Below are 25,590 nucleotides of genomic sequence, written 5' to 3' on the forward strand. Positions count from 1 at the left end.
GGGGGGAGGGAGGGCGACTAGCGGCCGTTTCTAGGCAACCGCAGACTCTGGGTCCTTAGCGGGTCTTGAAGGCCAAGAGATGGTTCGGAAGTGCCCTAGGAAGTGCCTGTGGGCGGTCCACCGTCTCTCCCTCAGCTCTGAACGCCTTTGTCCTCAGAACCTCTGGCCAGTTTTAGCGAGTAAAATTGGTGAGAATGGGAGTCTACAGAGCCCGGCAGCGGGGGTGGGGAGGAATTATAAGTCAGGCAATGTAAGCGGGCAGCCAGAAGGGGCGGGGCTGACGGCCGGGGCCGGCGTCCCTCGCCTGAGGAGCTGGAAGCTCCTGGGCTAGGGGTGAGAGCGGGGCTTCGGTCTGCGAAGCGCTGGGGCAGGGCTCTGGGCGGGGGTGCTGAGGAGGTTGGCAGTGGCAGGAACTTGTAGGCGGCTGGAAGGAGCGGGGTCCGTGGGCGAGGCTGAGTGGAGGGGGCGGGGGCGAGGGGCGAGGCTGGGTGGAAAGGGGAGCGGTCGGGGGAGCGAGGCTCAAGAGGAGGGGGAAGCCGGACGCCGGGTCGGGTGGGCGCGGGTTTGGGTCGGGGGACGGCAGGAGCTGAAAAGGAGAGAGAACTACCAGAGGCGCTCCGTTTGCTCCAGGATTTCATCTTTCCATTCTCTCCACCCTACATTGTTTTTGAGGCTTGGATTATCATGAAAAAGAGGAAAGGCAAGGCGGCTAACAATAACCCTTCTCCCATGCCCGAGCCAGGCCTCCCAGATGTGTGGAACTGTCCCTGGAGCTGTAGCCCTTCACCACCATCTCTACCTTCTTCCTTCTGAGGGATCCTGAGACCTCTGTCATGGAAAAGTACCACGTGTTGGAGATGATTGGAGAAGGCTCTTTTGGGAGGGTGTACAAGGGTCGAAGAAAATACAGTGCGCAGGTGGTGAACAAAGAGGGGTATCTCTTGGGTGGGATTCCCCACCAACTCCAGCGGAAAATGGGGCCAGAAGGGAAGCGTTCATACCCACCTGTGTTCCTAAGACACTGATTCTCTGAACTTGGATTTCTTGGCATCAGACCCTAGCTCCACCACTTTCTAGCCTTAGAACTATGGACAAGTTCCTTAATCTCTCTGTGTCTCAAGTTGCCTCATCTATAGAATAAGGATAAGAACAGTATCTGATTGATGTGGTTGGAAGATTAAATGTGATGTCACACCGAATCACTTAGTGCAGTGCCTGGCACCTAGTAAACAACAAATATTGTTAATCTCTATCATACCGTGCAGGAAGAGATAAACCACCTGAACTCTTTCTTCCTTCTTCATTTTTCCTTCCTCCACTTTCCCCTAAAACCCTTAAGTCTTGAGTTCTTTTTTTTTTTTTATAATTTTATTTATTTATTTTTTCCCCCAAAGCCCCAGTAGATAGTTGTATGTCATAGCTGCACATCCTTCTAGTTGCTGTATGTGGGATGCGGCCTCAGCATGGCCGGAGAAGTGGTGCGTCGGTGTGCGCCTGGGATCGAACCCGGGCTGCCAGCAGCGGAGTGCGCGCACTTAACCGCTAAGCCACGGGGCCTGCCCAAGTCTTGAGTTCTTTATCCAGATCAGAACACATGTCCCAGAATCCACCAAAGGGATCTGTGGCAGAGGCTGTTTCCTCCTAGGGCGAGGGATAGGGGAAGCCTGGGTAAAGCCAGGGTACCACGGGGAAAGTAGAGTGGGAGCCTAGCAGGTATAATGAGAATTGTTCGAACAATCTAAAGTCTAAATTCTGGAGCCTTAAGGCTAATGTTTCAATAGTGTGGTTAGACCTTGACTCTTTACCTTGCCACTGATAGGTGGTGGCCCTGAAGTTCATTCCAAAGTTGGGACGCTCAGAGAAGGAGCTGAGGAATCTGCAACGAGAGATTGAAATCATGCGGGGTCTGCGGCACCCCAACATTGTGCATATGCTCGACAGCTTTGAGACTGACAAAGAGGTGCACTTTGATGGTTTCGGGTTACCTCCTCCCAAGCACAAGGGTCCCAGGAATTTTCCAACCTCAGAATACATAAATCCAGAGCTGTTGGTGCCATTGCTGTCTCCCTACAGGTGGTGGTGGTGACAGACTATGCTGAGGGAGAGCTCTTTCAGATCCTAGAAGATGATGGAAAACTTCCTGAAGAGCAGGTATGCTTTCTGGCTCAAACTTCTCCCCGCCCCTGACTTCTCTCCAGATTAAGGACTGGTAGGGAAAGCTGATAGCACTGAGAGTCTTCATTTTGAAGACTCCTGAGAAAAATATGAGATTCTAGTTCTATATAGAGGCAGTGTGGTGTGACAGTAGAATATGTGAACACTGGAGCCAAAATATCTGAGTACAGAGCTTGGCTCTGCCACTTACTTGCTGGATGCTCTTAGGCAAGTTACTTGAACCTCTTTGTGCTTCAGTTTCCTCATTTTTTTTTTATTAATTAATTAATTTATTTATTTTTGTGAGAAAGATCAGCCCTGAGTCAACATCTTTGCCAATCCTCCTCCCCTTGCCGAGGAAGCCAACATCCACCGCCAATCCTCCTCCCTTTTTTCCCCTTTTCTCCCCAAAGCCCTAATAGATAGTTGTACGTCATAGTTGCACATCCTTCCAGTTGCTGTATGTGGGACGCCGCCTCAGCATGGCCAGACAAGCGGTGCGTCGGTGCGCGCCTGGGATCCAAACCCAGGCCGCCAGCAGTGGAGTGCGCACACCCAACTGCCGAGCCACGGGGCCGGCCCCCATCAGTTTCCTTATTTTAAAATGGAAATAATAATAATGTCTACCTCATAAGGCTATCGTGAAGATTCATGAGTTAATTAGTGTGAAGTGTTTAAAAGAGTGCCTGACACACAGTGTTCAACATAGTTAGCAATTATTAATGTTGTTGTTGTTATTGGGTACCCTTAGGGAAGAAGGGCCAGAGGTGGTACTAGAGAGGGCAGGGAGGGATAAGGGTTGTGGTTAGGGCAGGATTTGCCACCAAGACATAGTGATTAGCAGTGGGATTTGGTTGAACATATTATTATTGTTTTTGTGTGTGTGTGTGAGGAAGATCAGCCCTGAGCTAACATCCATGCCAATCCTCCTCTTTTTGCTGAGGAAGACGGGCCCTGGGCTAACATCTGTGCCCATTTTCCTCCACTTTTTATATGGAACGCCACCACAGCATGGCCTGACAAGCGGTGCATCAGTGCACGCCCAGGATCCGAACCCGGGCCGCCATCAGCGGAGTGCACGCATTTAACTGCTACGCCACGGGGCCGGCCCCAGGTTGAACATATTCTTTGGCCACGCTCATTCTAGGGATCTCTCTGTACCCTAGCAAGTAGGCCCCCCTCAGGACATCCTATCGCAGCATTCCGTTTCCTTCTGAGCACTCATCATTATTTGCAAGTCATCATCTTATTTGTTTTGTCTGACTACTTCTCTTGAGAAAAGGGACTTTATCTTATTTAATAAATAATCAATTTATATAGCAAATGTATGTTGAATGTGTACTGAGTGCCAGGCACCATTCCGAGCATTGTCTTAACTTTTATGCTGTAACTCATTTAATCCTCAATAATCCTATGAGATAGATGGTATCGTTACCTCATATATAGTATAGATGATGAGTCTGAGAGGCACAAGGTAATTTGCCCATGGTCAGGCAGCTAGTAAGTGAGACTCAGTAAATTTTCTTTGAATGAACAAATGAAAGAATGAATGAATAGAGGAGGAAGAACTAAGGAAGACATCCTGTGCAGCTCTAGAAGGGGAAGGAAGAGATGATTGCATCAGCAGTAGTATTAGGGAGGAGTCTTTGGGCTTGACAGCAGCCTCCTTCTCTGACCTCTCCTTCCTTCCTCCCACCTGACTGTTTGACCCCTAGGTCCAGGCCATTGCTGCCCAATTGGTGTCGGCGCTGTACTATCTGCATTCCCACCGCATCCTCCACCGAGACATGAAGCCTCAGAACATCCTCCTTGCCAAGGGTGGCGGCATCAAGCTCTGTGACTTTGGGTGAGGAGCCTGACCTTCCATCTGTACTTCCACTTCTGCAGGGAGTCTTAGACTGTACGCTTGACCTACTTGGGCCTCAATTTAGAGCCTGAGCTGGAGACTAGGGTTCCTGCTGGGTCTTTTGGAAGGTGCTCTCTCTGTTCAGGTTTGGGATATCTCACACAATGATAGGTGGTAGGGATCAGATTTAGTTTTTTTTTTTTTATAATTTTATTTATTTATTTATTTATCCCCCAAAGCCCCAGTAGATAGTTGTATGTCACAGCTGCACATCCCTCTAGTTGCTGCATGTGGGACGCGGCCTCAGCATGGCTGGAGAAGCGGTGCATCAGTGCGCGCCCGGGGTCCGAACCCGGGCCGCGGCGGTGGAGCGCGCGCACTTAACCGCTAAGCCACGGGACCGGCCCCCAGATTTAGTTTTTATTGCACATCTTCTCTCTTTCCATTTCCATCCCATCATCTCCCGCAGATTTGCCCGGGCTATGAGCACCAACACGATGGTGCTGACCTCCATCAAAGGCACGCCACTCTATATGTCTCCAGAGCTGGTGGAAGAGCGACCGTACGACCACACCGCGGACCTCTGGTCTGTGGGCTGCATACTGTATGAGCTGGCTGTCGGCACCCCGCCCTTCTATACCACCAGCATCTTTCAGCTGGTCAGCCTCATCCTCAAGGACCCTGTGCGCTGGCCCCCCACCATTAGTCCTTGCTTCAAGGTGATGAATATAGAAAGAGAGATTAGTTTTGCATCAGAAACCTGTCTCCCTCTGCCCCTGTTCCCTTTTCCAAAATCCTTTTCCAGAGCTGGGGCAGGACTTTGCGGGTACTGAATTAATGCAGGAGCTGTGCCAAACTGCCTTGCTTTTGTACTGCAGGGGCTTATTCGGGGGGCAGGTTCTAAGGTCTGCCAGACTTGGAAATAGCAGCCCCTCCTTGGGCCAGGCTATCCTGTATCACAATGGAAAGGTAATTTCAAGACACCGGAGACAGATACTGGGCCTTTTACATACCCTGTATTCCACTTATTTGCTATCGGATGCAATGTCCAGACGATATCTAGGTTTGCCGAGACAGCTCTCAGTCCTCTTTCTGAAAGGAGGAATCTTCGCATATCCAAATGGCCAGGGCTGGTGGGGCTTGCTCCGTGATTCGGGATTTGGGGCAGATGATAGAGATGCTGCTTGCTCATTGTAGCTAAGTCCCAGCAGACTGGAAGAGGGAGCGAGGGAGGGAGGAAAAAGAGTTGACCCTTTTTATTTCTTATCTAGGGCAAGATTTGGGCTTTCAGTGGAATTTAAATGTAACCTTCTCCCAGAGTGAAATCTCATTATAGCTTTCCTTTGCTTTATCTAAGGTGAAAAGGGACGTTTCTGCCCAACCTATTTAGTTGGGGAGGTCCAAGTAATTATCAAAAAGAATCTAAACAAAGGAAACTTAAGTGGGTGGTATACATAGGCTATTCATTCTCCCTTAGGGCAGATATGCAGGTATCTCCGCAGGAGCCGCGGAGTACTAATCACCTTGTTTAGAACAGTGGTCATAATCTACTGGCACCTTCTATTTCCTGTTTCAGGCCCAACTGAGGATTTCCCCAAGGATACCTCATAACAGATGTACCCTTTTCATAGACAGTCTCCCTACCCTTCTATCATCTGCACACTTGCGAAAGATTTCTGTTTTTGAGTGCTCCCAAACACATCTTTACACAGTGTCTTGTGCGTGTGAGTGTGCTTTTAACTGTAATGCGTCAGTTCCTACCCACCTGCAGACAAACGGCAGTCAAAGGGAGGGCGAGGTGAGCGGTTTGGGACTCTGAATGTTTGCTTTCTGAAGGTGATTGTGAAGGTGCCATCCCTCTCTTTTCTCCTAGTTTTTTTCTCACTTCTTCACAAAGCTGGTCTCACTGAGATTGCTGTTTTTCCTTCTGGGGTTCCCAAATGTCCATGGACAGGAATTGGGGCTCCCCAGGAGGTGAGGCAGTGAGGTCTGTCCATGATTCCAGCCAGGGAAGTGAGGCCTAAGGATAGGGTTAGAGAGGGTGTGATCAAGACCAGCTAGTCTGCTCTAAGAATGGACTCCGGAGTCTTGGTTTGCCGGTTCTGCTGAGTTAGAGAGAGCCCACAGAGAAGTGCAGGCTGATGGGGTATTTTTTTCTCTCCACAGAACTTCCTGCAGGGACTGCTCACCAAAGACCCCCGGCAGCGTCTATCCTGGCCAGACCTCTTACATCACCCCTTTATTGCTGGTCATGTCACCAGTGAGTCATTAGTGTTCTCAGGGCTTCCCTGGTACTCTCTCCAATCGCCCCACCTTCCCTCAGTATCTGGATCCAACATATCTTCTTTACCCCACCAGCTTGAACTTTCTTCCTAGTCCTTTGCCTAAACTTTGCCACTTCCATTGTAACCCCCTCCCTGTTTGTCACTTTGTCAACATGGTGTCCTTCCACAGAAGCCTGGAGACACTGAAGTGGTCTCTGGCCAAGTGGACACGGCAGCACAGCTCCAGTATGATCATGTCTTCCCCTCTTCTTTCTCTGCAGTAATAACCGAACCAGCAGGCTCTGATTTGGGTACCCCATTCACCAGTCGCCTACCCCCAGAACTTCAGGTCCTAAAGGACCAGCAGGCACAGCAGCTGGCCCCCAAGGGCAGTCGATCTCGCATCTTGCGTCAAGCCTGTAAGCGCATGGCTGAGGAGGCCAAGCAGAAGGTGTGTGGGGCAGAGGGGAACATGTGACATAACCAGGCTAGTGACTGGGGGAGTTGGAGGAGTGACTCTTTAGAGTCAGGAAAGGGCCACGAATAGGAGTCATACTGCCGTATGGTAACCAAATAGTTCTGATTCAGTGTCTCCCGCCCACTTCCCACAGAAACACCAGAGCACAGGACCTGCCCTTGAACAGGAAGACAGGCCCAGCAAGGTGGCTTCTGGCACAGCCCCGCCACCCAGACTAAAGGGCACTCCTCAGGAATCAGGCCTTTTGGCTGGGATCTTGGCCTCAGAAATGAAGAGCAGCTGGGCTGAGTGGGGGGCTGGAGAGGCCCCCCCTGCACCTCGGTGAGGAGGGTAGAGCCAGGGATTTATAGGGGGAGGTATCTTGCAGATTTTGGCTCTAGCCAAAGCAAATATAACGTGGTCCCTGTCACAAGCCACTGCCTATATATGCCTGGGAGTCTAAGTCCTGGGTTTCTGACTTCTAATTTGAGATACTTTCCTGACTTATCAGGAAACGTGGGAACTTTCCTTTCTCTGTGCCTCAGTTGTACCTTAACCAAAAGGGAGAGAATCATCTCTGTGCAAAAGGGAAGATTATTTGAGTTAAGAGCCAGAGGTGAAATCTGCCAGTGTAGACTTGAGAATAAGATCCAAAATGGGAGGGCTGTCAAGGATATATTTGTAGTGGTCAACGTATCCTGTCCTGGCCATATCCTAGAAGGAAGTCTTCTCTATCCAATCCTATATGGCTTGTTCTTCCTTCCTATCCTGGGCCTAGAGGGAGGAACAACTTAATGAACTCTAAGCCTGACAAGTCTGGAACTCGTCTTACTCCCCGCTTCCTCTGGCAGGGACAGCCGGACCACTGAAGATTGTGAACGAACACTCCCAGAGCTGAGGCCGGAGGTGGTGGGGCAGCAGGGCATCGAGGCAGTGGACTTAGAAAATGAGGTGAGGGGCAGCCCGGTGTTGTATCAGTTAAGTTTGCGCACTCGCTTCCATGGCCTGAGGTTCACAGGTTGGATCCTGGGCATGGAACTACACACTGCTCCTGAAGCCATGCTGTGGTGGTGTCCCATATACAAAATAGAGGAAGATGGGTACAGATGTTAGCTCAGGGCCAATCTTCCTCACCAAAAAAAAAAAAAAAGCAAGAAAGAAAATGAGGTGAGCCCTAGGGCCTCCTCTTGGCCTTGTCCCTGCCATGGGATGTTGGGTCTGGGTAGATGTTTTTCTAGAGCAGTGGTTCCCAACCATCCAAGTATGAGCTCCCCTTGTGTTAAAAATTGCTTTCTTAGTGTTAATTTATAGATTTTGATTGCACAGTATCTGAACATGTAATTATCAAAAAATGGGACACATAGGTAAAAATGAAAGTCCCTTTGGAGCCTTACCTCAGTCCCAGAGGTGTCTTCTGTTATTTAGTCTGTCTCCTTCCAAGCCTTCTGTACTTTTACATATCTGCATGTGCACTCATAGAAATGTGTGGTTTGGCTGTTTTTACATTACTGAGTTCACAGCGTATGTATTGTTTTACATCATGCCTCTCCTACCATAGGACCTGTTTTAGAAATCTTTTTACATCTGAACATACAGTTCTACCTTAATCTTTTGTGTTTTTTTAGGGTTTTAACTTTTTATTTTGAAATAATTTCAACTTAAAGCATAATTGTGAGAATACCACAAAGGATTCCTGTATATGCCTTCACCCAGATTCACTAATTATTAAAATTCTGCCACATTGACTTTATGATTCTTTCTCTCCATATATACATGTGGACATATCATCTCTCTGAGTCTTTTAGGGTAAGTTGCAGACATGCCTCTTTACCCCCAGATACTTCAGTGCGTATTTCCTAGGAACAAGGTCATTCACTTGCACTGCCACAGCATAACTGTAGAAGTCAGAGACTTAACATTGATATCATTCTGTTGCTTAATCTACAATCCATATTCTGATTTTGCCAGTTGTTCCAGTAATGTTCCTTACAGGAAAAAAAAAAAAAAAAAAAACATCTTTTCTCCTGGTCCACGATCCAACCCAGTGTTACTCGTTGCATTTAGTTATTATGCCTCATTAGTCTCCTTTAATCTGGAGCAGTTCCTAGTCTGTCTTTGTCTGTCATGACTCACAGTTTTAAGGTACACAGGCCAGTTATTTTGTAGAATATTCCTCAAATTGATATTTCCCTATGGTCAGATTCAGGTTATGCATTTTTGGTAGGAATACTACGTAAGTGATCAGTACCACAGTCTTTTTAATGACTTCATAGTATTTCCTGATATGGATGTGCCATGATTTATTATTCCCTTACTGATTGGCCTTATGACATTTCTAGTTTTTTTTTATTATAAACCACGCTGCGGTGGACATCTTTCTAGGTATCTCTGTATGCACACGTGCCAGTGTTCTCCAAGAGCCTTTTCAAGGCTCCTCACATATTGCCAGCTCTACCTTTTTAAACTGGTGGCTGAAAAAAATACATCCGTGCCCAAGGGTCCCTGGCTTCTTGCAGTTACTCCTGATTCCCCAGGTTGGGAGCCACTACCCTTGAACCTTCCGCACTCCTCCTGACCTCTTTCACTCCCCTCTGCCTCAGGAGCCTGACAGTGACGGCGAGTGGCGACACCTGCTGGAGACCGCCGAGCCCGTGCCCGTCCAGCTGAAGGCCCCTCTCACCCTGCTCTGCAACCCCGACTTCTGCCAGCGCATCCAGGCTCAGCTGCATGAGGCTGGAGGGCAGGTAACGGGCAGAAGGATACTGTGGAGGGGACTGGAGACTATTTTCGCAGATGAGGCATTAAAAAACGTTGATTGACATAAGGAGAAAGAGAACGTTAGTCCCTTTCTAGTTCTCTTTCAATCCATCTGCTTAATTCAAGGAGACTTGCTAACCTCCTTTAGTAACACAGAAAGAGCAGGCCTCGGGTTTCTCTTTCTGAAGGGAAAAGTATCCATCTGGAACAGGGGTCAGCAGACTTTTTCTGATGGTAAATATTTGAGGCATTGAGGGCCAAGAGGGGAAAAATGGAGGATATTATGCAAGTACTTGTATAATGATAGAAAACACATTTCCACAAATTTTTACTGATGTAATTAAAAATATAGATGTAACAAGTACTCAGTATTCTCTAATACAGGTATACTAATGAGAAGAATGAGATTCTTTTTCAGGGGATAACATTTTGCTTAATTGCTGTTCATAGTCAGTGTTCCCTCCTACAAAGCCTTTCTTTGCTTCTCTGAAACACAGTGATCTTCCTTCCTGGAAACTTACCGAAATATGTTGCCTGCATCTCTTTCCCTCTCTTTTCTTTAAAGTTTGTTTGTTTTGTGAGGAAGATTAGCCCTGAGCTAACATCTGTGCCCATCTTGCTCTATTTTCCATATGCGATGCTGCCACGGCATGGCTTGACGAGCAATAAGTAGGTCTGCGCCTGGGATCCGAACCCATGAACCCCGGGCTGCTGAAGCAGAGCACATAAACCTAACCACTACACCACCGGCCCAGCTACTCTTTAAAGTTTTTAAAAATGATTTTTCGTAAATTTACCAAGTTGTGAAACAATCACCATAATCCTGTTTTAGGACGTTTTCATCATCCCAGTAAGATCCCTCATACCCATTTACAGTTAATCATCAATGCCAGCCCCAGTCAACCACTAATCTATTTTCTGTCTCATAGAGTTGCCTTTTCTGGACATTTCATGTCAATGGAATCATACAGAATACAGTTTTTATGTCTGGCTCCTTTCACTTAACATAATGTTTTTGAGGTTCATTCATGTTGTAGCATGTATCAATACTTCACTCCTTTTTATTGGTAATGACTCTTCCATTGTATGGATATATCACATTTTGTTTATCCGTTCACCAGTTGATGGACATTTGGGTTGTTTCCGCTTTTGGCTTTTATGAACAATGCTGCTCTGAACATTCACGTGGAAGTCTTTGTGTGGACACATGTTTTCGTTTCTCTTGGATGGATGCCTAGGAGTGGAAATTGCTGGGTCATGTGGTAAATTTATGTTTAAGAAGCTGCTGAACTCTTTTCTGAAGTGGCTGCACCATTTTACATTCCCACCAGCAATGTAAGAGGGTCCCCATTTCTCCACATCCTTGCCAATGTGTATTATTGCTTGTCTTTTTGATTATAGCCATTCTAGTGAGTATAAAATAGTATCTCATTGTCATTTTAATTTGCATTTTGCTAATGACTAATGTTGAGCATCTTTTCATGTGCTTGTTAGCCATTTATATATCTTCTTAGGTGAAATATCTATTCAGTTCTTTTGCTCATTTTTAAATTGAGTTGTCTTCTTATTGAATTGTAAGAGTTTTTTGTATGTTCTGGATACAAGACTTTTATCAGATATGTGATTTGCAAATCTTTTCTCCCAGGCTATGATTTGTCTTTTTATTCTCATAAGAGTGTCTTTTTTTTTTTTTGGTGAGGAGATCAGCCCTGTGCTAACATCTGCCAATCTCCTTTTTTTTTTTTTTTTTTTTTGCTGAGGAAGACTGGCCCTGGGCTAACATCCGTGCCCATCTTCCTCCACTTTATACGGGACGCCGCCACAGCATGGCTTGCCAAGCAGTGCATTGGTGCGTGCCCGGGATCCAAACCGGCGAACCCCGGACTACCGCAGCAGAGCGCACGCACTTAACCGCTTGCGCCACCGGGCCGGCCCCAAGAGTGTCTTTTGAAGCACAAACGTTTTGAATTTTGATGAAGTCCAGTTACTGTTTTTTCCCATTGTGGATTATGCTTTTGGTGTTGTATCTAAGAAATCGTTTCCAAACCCAAAGTCTTAAAGATTTTCTCCTATGTTTTTTCTAAAAGTTTTCTAGTTTAGCTCTGACATTTAGGTCTCTGACCCATTTTGAGTTAATTTTTGTGTATAATGTGAGGTAGGGATCTAAGTTCATCTCCTTGGATGTGGGTATACAATCGTCCCAGCACCATTTGTTGAAAAGACTCTCCTTTCCCCGTTGAATTGCCTTGGCGCCTTGCACCTCTCTTTTGGCCCTTACACGTTGTCATCCTAGTGTTGGATAACTTTTCAGCAGGGAAGCAGGTTAAAAGTTCTGCCTCAATGATAAGACGTCCTGAGTTAGAATTCCAGCTGAACTACTCTTTAGCTCTATGATTATTGACTACGTACTTCCCCTATCTAGAAACTTCAGTCTCATCTATAAAATGGGTAATTGTATTTACTTCACAGGGTTATTGTAAAGATTAAGTGAGCAAATAAGTGAAAAGATTTAGAACAGTGAGTGGCATATTGTAAAGCGCTTGATGTAAATGTTATTCTTCTTTTGAAGAATAACCTATTAAAGAATAACTATTTAAAAATATGATACGGGCCGGCCCCGTGGCTTAGCAGTTAAGTGCGCGCGTGCCACTGCTTGCGGCCCGGGTTTAGAACCCCGGGCGCGCGCCAACGCACTGCTTCTCCGGCCATGCTGAGGCTGCGTCCCACATACAGCAACTATAAGGATGTGCAGCTATGACATACAACTATCTACTGGGGCTTTGGGGGAAAAATAAATAAATAAATAAAATTATAAAAATTAAAAAAAAAAATATGATACTCTCCTTAGCTTGCAGGCTGTATAAAAATAAGTGGTAGGCTGGATTTGGCTTGTGGGTCATAGTGTGTCAACCCCTGATCTAGAGTTGAATAATATTGTTTTGTGTCCATTGTTTTTAATTTTCAGAAGTGTATGTGTGTGTTTTGTTTTGTTTCTAAGGTGAAGGGCTGGAAAAGGGAGGGAGCAGATGGAAATGGCACGGGGTCTGACAGAGAGATCCTGAGGGGAGGTCCCCTCCTCCTTGGTCACTCCTTTTTTTTTTATGAGGAAGATCAGCCCTGAGCTAACATCTGCCAGTCCTTCTCTTTTTGCTGAGAAAGACTGGCCCTGGGCTAACATCCGTGACCATATTCCTCCACTTTATATGGGATGCCGTCACAGCATGGCCTGATAAGCGGTGCGTCGGTGCGCGCCCAGGATCCGAACCTGGGCCGCCAGCAGCGGAGCGCGCGCACTTAACCGCTACGCCACAGGCTGGCCCCGGTCACTACTTTTATAAGTCAGGTGACCTGACCATCTATATTCCTCTTACCTGGTACACTTTCCCTGTTTCTCTGTTCTCCTTCTCTGGGTTTTAGCCTCCCAAAGAAAGGAATGAGAACATTTTCTCCGCTTTGCCAACTCCTTAGGGACACTTGGTGTCTGTGACTCTTTTTCTTTTACCTCTGATACTATGGATTACTATCTCTTTCCCTTGTGTCACCCAGATCCTGAAAGGCACGCTGGAGGGTGCTTCCCATATCCTTCCTGCGCTCCGGCTCCTGAGCAGTCTTCTGTCCAGCTGCAGTGACTCGGTCCCCTTGTATTCCTTCTGCCGTGAGGCAGGGCTCCCTGGGCTGCTGCTCAGCCTGCTCAGACACAGCCAGGAGAGCAACGGCATCCAGCAGGTAAGCACGAGGCCAGGAGCTCTAGAGACTTAGAGGAGTTTCTTCTCCTTGGATTTCTCTTCTCCCAGTTGCCATCTCTATAGGGCCCAACTGCCTTTTGTTTTCTTTCCTCCTCTTTCTAGTTAGTAGACGCGGAATTGCGAACTCCAGTCCCTTCTGAGGCCAGGCAGATAATGTCAGTCGTGATGTAGAGTATGTGTGACTGTACGAGTAGAGGCGAGCGTGATAACCTGGAGATCTCATGGCCAGTCTAAGTGGGACATCCTCTGCTCAGCTCCAGCCCACTGTTGCTGTGTGGGAATGCCGGGTGCCCAGTGTCACCAGATCTTCCAGTTTTCCAAGAGAAGCTAGAAATCCAGATTTTTATGTGCAATTTCCCAATATTTAGAGCACCGTGTTTTGAAATGTTAACTCCTAGGCGCTACTGACCCGATTTTATAGAGCAGGGTACTGAAATTCAGAGATTAACCAGCTTATACACGGGCACTGACTTGTAAACAGTCCCGGAGAAGGCAAGTGGGAGAGCCAGGTTTGAGACTCAGTGTGTCAGCGGCCAAACCTCTACTTCCCCATGCTGGGTCCTGCCACAGCTGAACTGAGAGGACAGAAGAAAGAAAGTTTAAGGGGGCCTGGGCTCAGGCAGCTAGAAAGCTGCACTCGGCTGATGGGGATTAATCTTGAGTGTTTTTAAGGAATTTAGAAAAGAATTTGAGCTATTTTGAAAAACAGAACCTCCTAAACTCCAAAATACTGTTCAGGCCAAATAAGACATATTTTCAGGCTGTTCACAGCTCATTGGCTGCTACTTTGTTACCTCTGGATCTCCTCTCTCTGTCCAAACGCTCTCCTCCCCCTGCGCCTTTCTGTTTCGTCAATCTGACTAGATACTGACGCATTTTTTACTGCTGTTTCTATTATTTGTCTCCGTCCCCTATGTTGCCCTTACTCTCAGTCCTCTCTCCTGGCAGCAATGCTGGTATGGGACCTTCTTACGGGACCTGATGGCTGTGATCCAGGCCTACTTTGCCTGCACCTTCAATCTGGAGAGGAGCCAGACGGGTGACAGGTGGGATGAGAGGCAGTGGTGCTCTGTTGGCTGGTTTGGCTTCAATTTCTACTCCCATCTCCTCCTCTTGTGACATGATTTGTCACAAGTTTAGGGATCAGCTGAGTGACCCCTCAGAGTCCACCCTGAGACCCTCCAAGTTTGCCCCAAGGTTCTAAGGGTTAGCCATAGTTTAGTCACCATACACTAAGTGGAAGGGTCAAGATGTGAATAACCTAGAGAAAATGGCAGAGAGGAGGCTTGGAGGGCGTGTATGTGAGACTGTGAGTGTGTTGAGCGGGCGAGAAGGGATGGAGCATTCTGATGTGTTCCTTTGCAGAGATTCTCCTACCTTCCTGGAACTGACCCATCCACCACATCTGGGCTTTTAGTAGAGAAATGAGAAGAAACCATGGGCTCATTTTTTCCCAGCCTACAGGTATTTCAGGAGGCCGCCAACCACTTTCTGGACCTGTTGGGGAAGCTGCTGGCCCAACCAGATGTCTCTGAGCAGACTTTGCAGAGGGACAGCCTTATGGTAGTCTGCTCCTACTTCCAGACTTCTGTCTCTCCTATCTTTCCCAGTGTTTCTCCAATTGCATTTCTTATGATTATATAGAGTTAGATCAAGGTAATACCATAAAAATTTGTTGAATGCCAACTATGTGCCATATGCCATTTGAGTAAGAGAAAGTTCCCATCTTCAAGGGACCAGGGATAGTCCAGTAGGGGAGAGGTACAGTGATCAAGGACAACAGTGTGAAAAGTACATTAGAACTTTGTATAAAATACAGAAGCACCACTGAAGAAGATTAACACTACTTAGAAGAAATCTTGAAGAAGGAAATCATCTCGTCTAGGATTTGAAGAATGCCACAGAAGTTTGCCAAGTGGATGAGGCAGGAAAGTAGAGAGGACATTCCGGACAGAAAGAGCAACATATATACAGGCCCAGAGGCATTGAGCAGTGTGGCCTATTTCAGGGAACCAGAAATAGAAGTATTTCTTCTTGAAGAGACTTAAAGATCAGCTAATATTTCCCAAGTTTGTTTGTCCTATGGACTAGTAAACTATGTGGGTTCTTTTCTCTGGACTCTGGAGGGTGAGGGACTGGGGAATGGGGGATTAAATGAGAAAATAGCTGAGTTCTGACTGATCTCAGAGGAGACAGTTAGAGAGGAACATGAGCAGGGAAGTAAACAATTGCGTGGTCATTGTTCAAACTGGCAATTGGGAACACAGATCTGGGCTACATTCCTGCCTCTAGCTAGCAGTCCATTCAATCTCTTCTAGTCCAAGAGCCTATTTTAACATCCCTCACCCTTTCAGGTCAGGAAGCTTTTAATGTCTGACCTAAATTTTGGCCAGCAGTGACTGACATTATTGGCCAGCACTTGTCATCTGTCATTGTGCAGTGAGTGGCATGGGGAGTTTGGAATACCCCACCACTGGAAATTCTGAATCCGTAGAACTGGGTTGGCGGGGACCCAGGAATCCACCAGAATTCTTATACTCATGGTCCACAGGTAACCCTTTGAGAAACATTATCTAGGGAGCAGCTGATCAGAGAATAGAAGGATTGACACCTAAAATTCCTGTCCTTGAAACGTGAAGGCAGTTGTCATGCATTTTCTGTGCGAGGAATACTTAGAATTGGATAGCTGGTCCGCCTGGGTTTTTCTCCTCTTTTCTCAGGTTCTCTGGGGATTCTTGCTCCTTACCGTAAACCCAGTCAGTTTTCTGATGCCCTAATGTTCACCCTGCCCTTGTCTCCCTCAGTGCTTTACTGTTCTGTGTGAAGCCATGGATGGGAACAGCTGGACCATCACCAAAGCCTTTTACTCCAGCCTGCTGACTACGCAGCGGGCTGTGTTGGACGGGCTCCTTCCTGGCTTGACAGTTCCCCAGCTCCCTTTCCACACCCCGCCAGGTAACCCTTTCCCTCCCCCAGGAGGGAGGTTCTCTTGACTGATTTGTTGAGTAGGTCTGGCCCTGCTCTTTCTACTGCCATCACCTAGACTACTGCCTGGTATTTAGTGAGTGCTCAATAAATAACTATGAACCGGAGGAACGAATGGAGATCTGAGAGAAACAACCAGCCCCCACCCTGCATCCTTTGCCTTTCTCCACAGGAGCCCCCCAAGTGAGCCAGCCACTGCGAGACCAGAGTGAGGATCTGCCTGGAGCCATTTCCAGTGCACTGGCAGCCATATGCACTACTCCTGTGGGGCTGCCTGGCTGCTGGGAAGCCAAGGAGCAGGTCTGAGCTGCAGTTTCTTGCTCCTCTCATCACTGTTCTCAGAGTTGGGGAGGCTGGCTCCAGCTTCTCAGAAAGTCAGCCAAACAAGCTTTTGTGCCTCCCCTTACTCAGTACTTCCAGAAACAGATGCTTCCACTCTGGGTCTGGGCCATTTGTAGAACATGATGTAGCCAAAATCCCAGAGCTCTTGGCAAGCTGGTAAAAGAGAGCTCAGTGATAAAGTGCCCATGTGGTAGGGAGGCTGATCTGAAGCTGCCAATGATGCTTCTTCAAGGGCTCAGGATCCAGAGTCCCTGCCACACTTTCCTCTGTGCCTGTCCACACGGGGGCTAGACTAGACCATGACTTTTGGGTCTCCCTTGGCCGTGAAGACTGGGAATGGAATGGGTCTGAATGGAATCACCATTCAGGAATGAGGTTCCTGGTGATCCTGAGGAAGAGTGGCTAGCAAGGGATTGAGAGTCCTGATTAGTCGGAGATATGAGACGAATAGGATTGGAATAATGAGAATGGGATTGAGTCTTGAGGTATGTCCCTATAGGTCTCTCGGCATTTAGCAAATCAACTCATTGAAGACAGCAGCCAACTGAGGCCATCCATCATCTCTGGCCTGCAACATCCTGTCCTGTGTCTACACCTCCTCAAGGTACTGTCTGCCCATAACTCTTGGCACTTGGGATTTCTTTTTAACCCCCAGGACTGAGAGAGAGAAGGAAACAGAGAGAGATGAGAGACCACCCTGGAGGACCCCTTTCTGCTTTTAATTCTGTTCAACTGAGATGGCCCCACTGTTAGCCAGTCCTCCACAGAACTGAGAAGTGTCCCCATCTCACTGTCTTATAGCCAGAGGCACAAGTGGCTTGAACTCCTCTACCCCCCCAAGTGTGGCTACCAGATCTGTTGAGAGGCTAGCCTGCTTTCAGCTGAGCCTTCCTAACTAGGAGCCCGGGGCTGCCCTACTTCAGTGACAGACTCCTTCCCACTCCCTTAGGTTCTCTACTCCTGCTGCCACGTCAGTGAGCGCCTGTGCCATCTTCTAGCGCAGGAGCCCCTGGCCTTGGAGTCACTATTGATGTTGGTCCAGGGCAAGGTAGGCCAGCAACACAGGCGGGCATCTCATGGTGGCCCCACCATCTCAATTTGAGGTTGCTCTATCTTAAATTTCCTTTGTAGGTAAAGGTAGTGGATTGGGAAGAGGCTACTGAAGTGACGCTCTATCTTCTCTCCCTTCTTGTCCTTCGGCTCCAAGATCTGCCTTCTGGGTGAGTCATACAGTAGGGTCTCTCCACGGACATCTTCCACCCACATAGCTCACTCTGACATAGACTATGGGGAGTGGCACCCTGCAGCCTATCCTTAGGAGGGATTGGGATAGAAAGAGTGAGGTTTCTCTACAAAGAACACACCTAGATTCCTACCAACTTTGTGCCTTGGAGCGGACATGCGGCCTAGGTGCAGAGTGCCATCGAAGGGAGAGAGAAGGCCGCTCAGCAGCCTCCTCTCAGACTGCTGCATCCCTTGATGTGTCTCCTTGTTCCAGAATGGAGAAGCTAGGCGGTGAGATTGCTGCCGTCTTTACCCATTCACATGTCGTCTCTCTTGTGGTGAGTTTTCAACCTTCCTCTTCCTCCCGTTTCACCCTATCATCCTGCCCTTCTGGGAGCAGCGGAGTCGTTACCCCATTTGCAGCTGTTTAAGAGGCATTCTTCTGGACTAGGACAGAGACGTTAAATCCTCTCTGCCTGTCCTCAGTACCATTCAGATTCGGACGTCCTTCTCCTCTAACTCTCCACAGAGTGCAGCAGCCTGTCTGCTGGGACAGCTTGGTCAGCAGGGGGTGGCCTTAGACCTCCAGCCTGTGGAGTGGATCGCTGCAGCCACACATGCCCTGTCTGCCCCTGCCGAGGTGAGGTCCAGCAGGGAATGCATAGATGTGTTGTCCCTGAGTCAAATAAAGACTGCGTTCAGGGAGAAAAGACAAAAATGCCAGCAAGCCTCGAGTAGACTCAGGAGTGGTAAAGGAATCAAGGAGGCTTTCCTTTCCTTCTTTTTGCCCCTAGGCGGTAGACCCCTCTGAGCCCAGACTGCCTAGGGCTTCTGATTTGTTGTTAACATTCAGGACTTCTAAAGAGGAGAGAGGCATTGTCTCTCTCTTTGGCACTTGCCTACTAAAGGGTCTCTTTTCTAGGCTCTCTCCTCTCCAGTCCATCTTCTTCACTGCCACCAGAGCGAGCTTTCTTAAAGGAAAATCTGGCCACTTGTGCAACCAGTCGTTACTTAACACATAAATATGTATTGAGTACCAGGCACTACTTTAGGCTCTGAGGATACAGCAGTGAATAAAGAGACAAAAAATCTTGTCCACGTGGAGCTGTGTCCTCAGTGGCTTCCCACTGTTTCTGGGATGAAGTCCAAATTCTTTAGTGGGCTACTCAAAGCTCATCTGTTATATCCGGGCTCTATAATCCCGCTATACCAAAGTTCTCATTTCCAGAATTCACTGTGCTCTTTCATGACCTGCGTTTATGTATGCTATGATTTCTCCTTGGAGTGTTCTGCCTGCCTTCCTCCTTCTCTTGTCTGCCTTTTAAACTTTTAATTCCATCAGTTTCCCACCTCCATGAGGCAGTTAGGCACTCTCAACTGTGTCCCCTGCCCCCCAGCCTCTTGTTTAGACGTATCTTCCTAAATATAATTGTTTCTGTGTCTGCTTATCCTACCAGACTGTGTGTCTTTAGGACAGAGTTAGTTGGTCATTGACCGAATGGGCAGGAACCAAGACTCCTAAATCCAGAATAACTATCCCCACTGCACCAGGCCAAGGAACAGCTCTCTCTGACGAGGAGTTGGGCGCACAGGCCCGTGAGGCCCCCTCATCCCTCTCAGAGATCTGCATTCTTTCTCCGTCTCCCTGACAGGTCCGGCTGACTCCGCCAGATGGCTGTGGATTCTATGATGGCCTCCTCATCCTTCTGCTGCAGCTCCTCAGCCAGGTACAGCTGCATCCTAGGACGGATGGGAATTAAGGAGAGAGAAACTGGGCATTTTGGGGAGCCACTGGACAACAGGAATGAAGAAGCAACCCCTACTTGCCTTGCCTCTCAAACAACTCTGCCTGTGATGGCCTGAGAATGGGCCCATCTGCCCTGTGTGGATCCTTTAAAGGGAACCATTCAGCCGCATCCCTTGGGATTCAGTGGGAGAAAAGCTGTAATTTCCTGGTTTCCAGCAGACATACATATGGATTAAGAGATTGAGGGGTTAAGATGTGATAAGACAGAGAATTAAGACAACAGAAATCCTAGGTGGGAAAACAGAAGGAATTATTTCTGGGACTCTCTTTCCTTATAGGTCAGGGACAGGAGTAAAAAAAGACATTTTGACTCCTAACTCGATCTCCGCATCCACCTTGTTTCAATTTTGTCTCCAGCAGGAGAAGGGTAGCCTGATAAGGGACGTGGCTAGCTCAGAAATGTGGACTGTACTGTGGCACCGCTTCTCCATGGCTCTGAGGCTCCCTGAGGAGAGATCAGCACAGGAAGAGGAGCTGTCACTGTCCAGTCCACAAAGCCCAGGGCCGGACTGGACACTGATCTCACCCCAAGGTATCTTTCCATCAGCATGGCCTCCTTTGTGGGGCCAGTGTGTTGATCCCTCTTCAAGAGGAGGCAGCCTAGAACTGGGTTAGTTAGCCCACGGAGACTTCTGCTGCTGCTGCTGCCACCTGGGGGAAGGATGGCAGAGTCTACACTGGAGCTGCTCAGGATGGGGAAGGGACTGAATAGGTGGTAGCCCTGGGAGCCGTGGGGAAGCAGGGACCTCTGGGCCTCTTGCCTGCTCCACTGGGTCTCCATTCTCGACGTTTCCAGGCATGGCAGCCCTGCTGAGCCTGGCTGTGGCCACCTTCACCCAGGAGCCGCAGTTATGCCTGAGCCACCTGTCTCAGCGTGGAAGCATCCTCATGTCCACCCTGAAGCATCTGCTTTCCCCCAGCTTCCTGCATCAGCTGGTTCAGGCGTGAGTTTGAGCTAGAGGAGGGAGACCAGAAGATCTGGAGAGTCTGCAGTGGGGGGCAAGGAGGGGGAGGTGGGAAAGAAAGAGCTGACAGCTTGAACTCTGGGGCAAGAAATGGGATTGCTGAGATTGGAGAAGGGGAGCTGGACTAGGGAATTTGAGAAAGGGGGAAAGAATGATAAAGGGCGGGCGAGCAAGACCGAGTATATCCTTGCACACTCCCCTCCTTAGGCCTCACGGGTCTGAGTTTCTCCCTGGCGCGGTGCTCTCTGTCTGCCAGCTCCTCTGCTTCCCCTTCGCCATGGACGTGGATGCTGACCTCCTTGTAGGTGTCTTGGCTGACCTCACGGACTCAGAAGTCGCAGCCCACCTGCTGCAGGTACTTGGGAAGCTACCCAGGCATGAAGGTGGGAGAGGAAGATGGCTGACCATGTGTACTCTGATTCGCCTCCGCACAGCTCCAGGGCTCTCCTAGGCCCCTGTAAGGTGGAGCAGCTGGCTTAATCTAAGAGTTGGGGGGAGAAAGCACTCAGGCCTGAACAGAGACACATGGTTGGAACTGGGGCTGGTGCCTCCTCCTCTGCATCAGTCCCTTATCTGGATTCCATTGGAGCTCACTGGGGAGAACATCCTAGTCTAGGCGCTGGAGACTCAGCTCCTCAGCCAGGAATCACTTCCCTGTCGATTCTTGGCATTAAGCTGTGGGTCTTTGACAAGCCGAGCAGGGAGTGAACTTGGAAAGAACCTGTTCTCTTGGGCTCCACATTGTGTCTCATATGGAGAGCTGTGGGTCAGCCATTCCAGGTCTCTGTGGTTTTTCTCACCAGAGCTTGGCTTTTCTCTCTCCCAGATTTTGGGCTGCTTCTGGTTACCTAGGGGCAGTGTATTCTCCCTCTCGCTGAACTACTCTTGCCTGCTCCCCTCCCCCCATCTCCCAGGTCTGCTGCCACCATCTTCCGTTGCCACAAGTCGAGCTGCCCATCAGTCTCCTCACACACCTGGCCCTCACGGATTCCACCTTTCTCAGCCAGTTTGTGAACACAGTGGCTGCCTCCCCTAGAAGCACCATCTCATTCCTCTCAGTTGCCCTCCTTGGTGACCAGCCACTGCTGACCTCTGACCTTCTCTCCCTGCTGGCCCACACAGCCCGGGTACTGTCTCCCAGCCACTTGTCCTTTATCCAGGAACTCCTGGCTGGCTCTGATGAATCCTATCGGCCCCTGCGCAGCCTCCTGGGCCACCCAGAGAATTCTGTGCGGGCCCGCACTTACGGGCTTCTGGGACACTTGCTCCAACACAGCATGGCCCTGCGTGGGGCACTGCAGAGCCAGAGTGGACTGCTCAACCTTCTGCTGCTGGGGCTTGGAGACAAAGACCCTGCTGTGCGGCGCAGTGCCAGCTTTGCTGTGGGCAATGCAGCCTACCAAGCTGGTCCCCTGGGGCCTGCACTGGCAGCCGCGGTACCTGGTGTGACGCAGCTGCTTGGAGATCCTCAGGCTGGTATCCGGCGCAATGCCGCGTCAGCCCTCGGCAACTTAGGGCCTGAGGGGTTGGGGGAGGAGCTGTTACAGTGCCAAGTACCCCAGCGGCTCCTGGAGATGGCGTGTGGAGACCCCCAGCCAATTGTGAAGGAGGCCGCCCTCATTGCCCTCCGGAGCCTCCGGCAGGAGCCCTGCATCCATGAGGTACGCTCCGGGGGACTTGTGAACCATGATGATGGGGTTGTATTTCACAGCATTTGTCTGAGATGGTCTTTAAGGAATTGGGACATCCAGAAACCCAAGCCGTGTCCCTCTCTCGAGCAGGAATCCCAGGGGCAGTGTCTTGGGGATGAGTTTTCCCTCTACCATCTCCCACCCTGGAGAAGGGAAGGGACCTGGAAAAGGGCCCCATTGGGCTGGGAAGTACCTGAGATCTCAAGGACCACTGTTTCTCTCTTCTAGAGGCTGTGCGGGAGGGAGGTGAGGGAAGACTGAGAGATGTTGAGTATAGAGGGGTTTCATTCTGGGGGCCATGAAGGGGCTAATCTTTTTTAGCACTTACTGTGTGAAAAGCGCCCTGCTAATTAAGCATTTTACCTTTGTTATCAGGTGTAAGCTATTATGTTCCTTATTTTGCAGGTGAGGAAGCTGAGGCACAAAGAACTTAATAACTTGTCCAAGTTACAAAGCTAATGTTTAGGATTGGACACTTGAACTCAAGAGTCGGAGACCAGAGCCCATACTCTAACCACTGCTTTATTCTGCTTTTTCTGCTCAATTTTCAGTATATAAACAGCCTGATGGAAATCACACATCTACTATGATAAGGCTCTACCTCCAAATTATAATAGCTCAGTGTGGTAGCATGGGCTGGTTCATGCAGATCAGAAATTTTGACAGGATAGTGATGATAAATATTAGAGGATTTTCTGGCAACCCATGTGGGGAAATAATGAAAGGGACTCTTGGTTGGTAACGAGGCTGTGACCCACTGGTCTGAATCCCTGGCTGGGAATCACACCTTTTGGCTTACTATCACTGCTGCATTCATTACGCCTTCCTGGGGACAAGGGCATGGGTTCCTTGGTGCCTTGGTTTCATGGTCTGTAACCAAAGAGAATGGAAGAGCTTGGGCCTGATGATTCCTGTCTCCAAGGTTTCTGTTTTCCCACACAGTCTATTTTGAGTCCCAAGAACCCACGTTCTTTTTCTTCCTTGTCTGGAGTGGGACTTGCTGGGCCAAATGGGAGTCCTCTGCATGTCGTGTTCTGTCATCTGCTCTCTATCCCACAGGTGCTGGTGTCCCTGGGTGCCAGTGAGAAATTAGCCTTGCTCTCTCTGGGGAATCAGTTACTGCCGCACAGCAGTCCCAGGCCCGCCTCTGCCAAACACTGCAGGAAGCTCATTCACCTCCTGAGGCCAGCCCACAGCACATGAGCCCAGATTCCTGAGGTCCAGCCTCCAGCCCTCATTGATCTACTATTGCCAACTCTTCCTTTTTCTACTATACAAGCCACCCACTCAACCGAGAGCTAAAGAGACTAAAAAAGAGAGAGAAACTGCCAAATCAACTGATTTGAAACGAGAAACTAGAAGAGATTTATGTATAAAGCTCCTTCCTTCCCCCAAATTCAGATGATTTCAAACAGTAAACTTCATTGTTGTTGGTGCCAGAGAAGATCCCTTCCTTGTCTACATCTAGGAGTCTTTCTCCAATAATGTGCCTTTAACCCCAGGAACATGCCCCCCGGTCCTTAGGGAGACACCTTCAACCTGAGAGATCTCTTTCTGGAGCTCCTATAACCCTCCCAGCAGGTTCTTGCTTTAGGTGCACTGGCCCCAGGACAGTGTGAAGACAGAGCGTGTCTCAGCTCTAGGCTGTGGGGGTGAATGCCTTCAGTCCCTGTTGTGGAGGGTCCCCAGACCATAACCCACATTCCTATCCATGCGTAGGGGGAAGGAGTGTAGATTTTCTTTTGTTCTGTTTTTGTACATCTGTTTGTAAACTCTTGCAATAAAAGGTGTGTCTCACCCTTCTTGGAGCTGCCAGGGTGAGGGGTTGGGAGGCTCAGCCCCTCTTGTAGCTGTTGTGTGGTGCAGAAAGCACTGGTATCCTGTTCACACAAGATCCTAGTTTTGGGAGCTTATTTATATCTTTTCCTACCCTGTAGCTTCCTCCATCCCAGATGAACTACATGTGGTCTTCTACTTCCAAGCCCAGGCCAGTGGAGCTGAAATAGGGTAGGATAGGACTAAACAGGTAAATTGGATTGCTTTGAGATCTCAGGCTTAGTGACTAGTTTTAATATTTGGTTTCAATGTATAGGGAAGCCCAGCTGCTTTAGAAGGGCAGCTGTTTATGGAGATTCTGCAGTTTCCCAGAAAGGGGTGTTTGGCAGACCCATTAGTTAGAATTGTAATCCAGCTGGAAACATACTGGAAAGCTTAAACCTTGACTCATTGGATGGCTTGTGACAAGCTTCCTAGGGCCCTGATTTCTCCATCCATAAAATGGGGAGACTAATTTTTGTCTTCCTCAAATTCCAATTGTTTTGGAAATGAAAGATGAGTAAAGGGCCGGCCCCATGGCTTGGCGGTTGAGTGCGCGCGCTCCGCTGCTGGCGGCCCGGGTTCGGATCCCGGGCGCGCACCGATGCACTGCTTCTCCGGCCGTGCTGGGGCCGCGTCCCACATGCAGCAACTGGAAGGATGTGCAGCTGTGACATACAACTATCTACTGGGGCTTTGGGGGAAAAATAAATAAAATTATAAAAAAACAAAAAAAGATGAGTAAGGTGCCCTTATCTCTATAAGGAATTTTATTTAGTCTTCATTGCCCACTGTCTGTGTTTATATTTTAGTAAAATTAACATTTTTTAGAGACCCCCATAATCTCCTCCCATCCAGATTATTTCAGCTCAATGCAACATATATTTATGGAGTCCTTGCTATGTGCCAGATACTGTTCTAGGCACTGGAGATAAAGCAGTGCTGTCTGGCATAGAGTTTCCATTCTGGTCAGGGAAACAGTGAACTTATTAAAATGCGTGAAGTATATATAGAATATAGGAAGGTGATAAAAGCTGTGGAGAAAAATAAAGAGAAAGGGGGATGAGGTTGCTGAGTTGGATGGTCGGGGTAGGCCTCACTGAGAAGGTGGCATTTGAGCAAAGGCTTGAAGGAGACGAGGGAATGAGCAGTGCAGCTATCTGAGCAAAAGCCTACGCAGAGAGATGATCACTTCAAAGGCCCTGAGATGGAAGCGTGCCTGGCATCCTTGAGGAGCCGTGAGGAGGCCAGTGTGGATGGAGGGAGTGAAGAAGGGGGAGAAGAGTAGGAAATGAGGACAGGAAGGTAATGGGGACCAGATGTTGTAGGCCTGCCAGGCCTTGTACTCTGAATAAAGTAGGGATGTACTGGAGAGTTTTGAATAGTGAATGATGTGATCTACTTTATGTTCTAAAAAATTACTCTTCCTTCTGGTGGTGTGAATGGACCATGAGGAGTGGAGGAGGATGGGAGGCAGGGTGAGCGGTTAGGAGGCTATTGTAATAATCCAGGTGAGAGAGAATGGTATCCTGGACTG

General features: G+C 48.6%; 1 protein-coding gene across 5 annotated transcripts; it reads left to right on the forward strand.

Moving 5' to 3' along the window:
- The first annotated feature begins 284 nt into the window (after positions 1–284).
- On the forward strand, positions 285–24,037 carry STK36 (serine/threonine kinase 36). 5 transcript variants are annotated; one of them, XM_058533008.1, is made up of 27 exons: positions 285–333; positions 743–917; positions 1,820–1,960; positions 2,074–2,151; positions 3,870–4,000; positions 4,470–4,719; positions 6,167–6,260; positions 6,546–6,715; positions 6,876–7,063; positions 7,573–7,672; positions 9,322–9,465; positions 13,025–13,204; positions 14,173–14,270; positions 14,682–14,787; positions 16,029–16,179; positions 16,382–16,509; positions 17,051–17,155; positions 17,501–17,599; positions 17,683–17,771; positions 18,050–18,113; positions 18,305–18,415; positions 19,428–19,502; positions 19,940–20,114; positions 20,379–20,526; positions 20,755–20,902; positions 21,462–22,208; positions 23,298–24,037. In XM_058533008.1, exons 2-27 carry the CDS (start codon positions 834–836, stop codon positions 23,439–23,441), a joined length of 3,948 nt encoding a protein of 1,315 aa, XP_058388991.1. In that variant the 5' UTR covers positions 285–333; positions 743–833; the 3' UTR covers positions 23,442–24,037. The 5 variants fall into 5 exon arrangements, with proteins under 5 accessions (XP_058388991.1, XP_058388992.1, XP_058388989.1 ...); XM_058533009.1 differs by lacking the exon at positions 285–333 and adding an exon at positions 400–438; XM_058533006.1 differs by lacking the exon at positions 285–333 and having other exon boundaries at positions 585–917.
- The last annotated feature ends 1,553 nt before the right edge of the window (positions 24,038–25,590 follow it).

Source organism: Diceros bicornis, chromosome 37 (assembly GCF_020826845.1).
Source record: "Diceros bicornis minor isolate mBicDic1 chromosome 37, mDicBic1.mat.cur, whole genome shotgun sequence".
NCBI classification, from domain to species: Eukaryota; Metazoa; Chordata; class Mammalia; order Perissodactyla; family Rhinocerotidae; genus Diceros; species Diceros bicornis.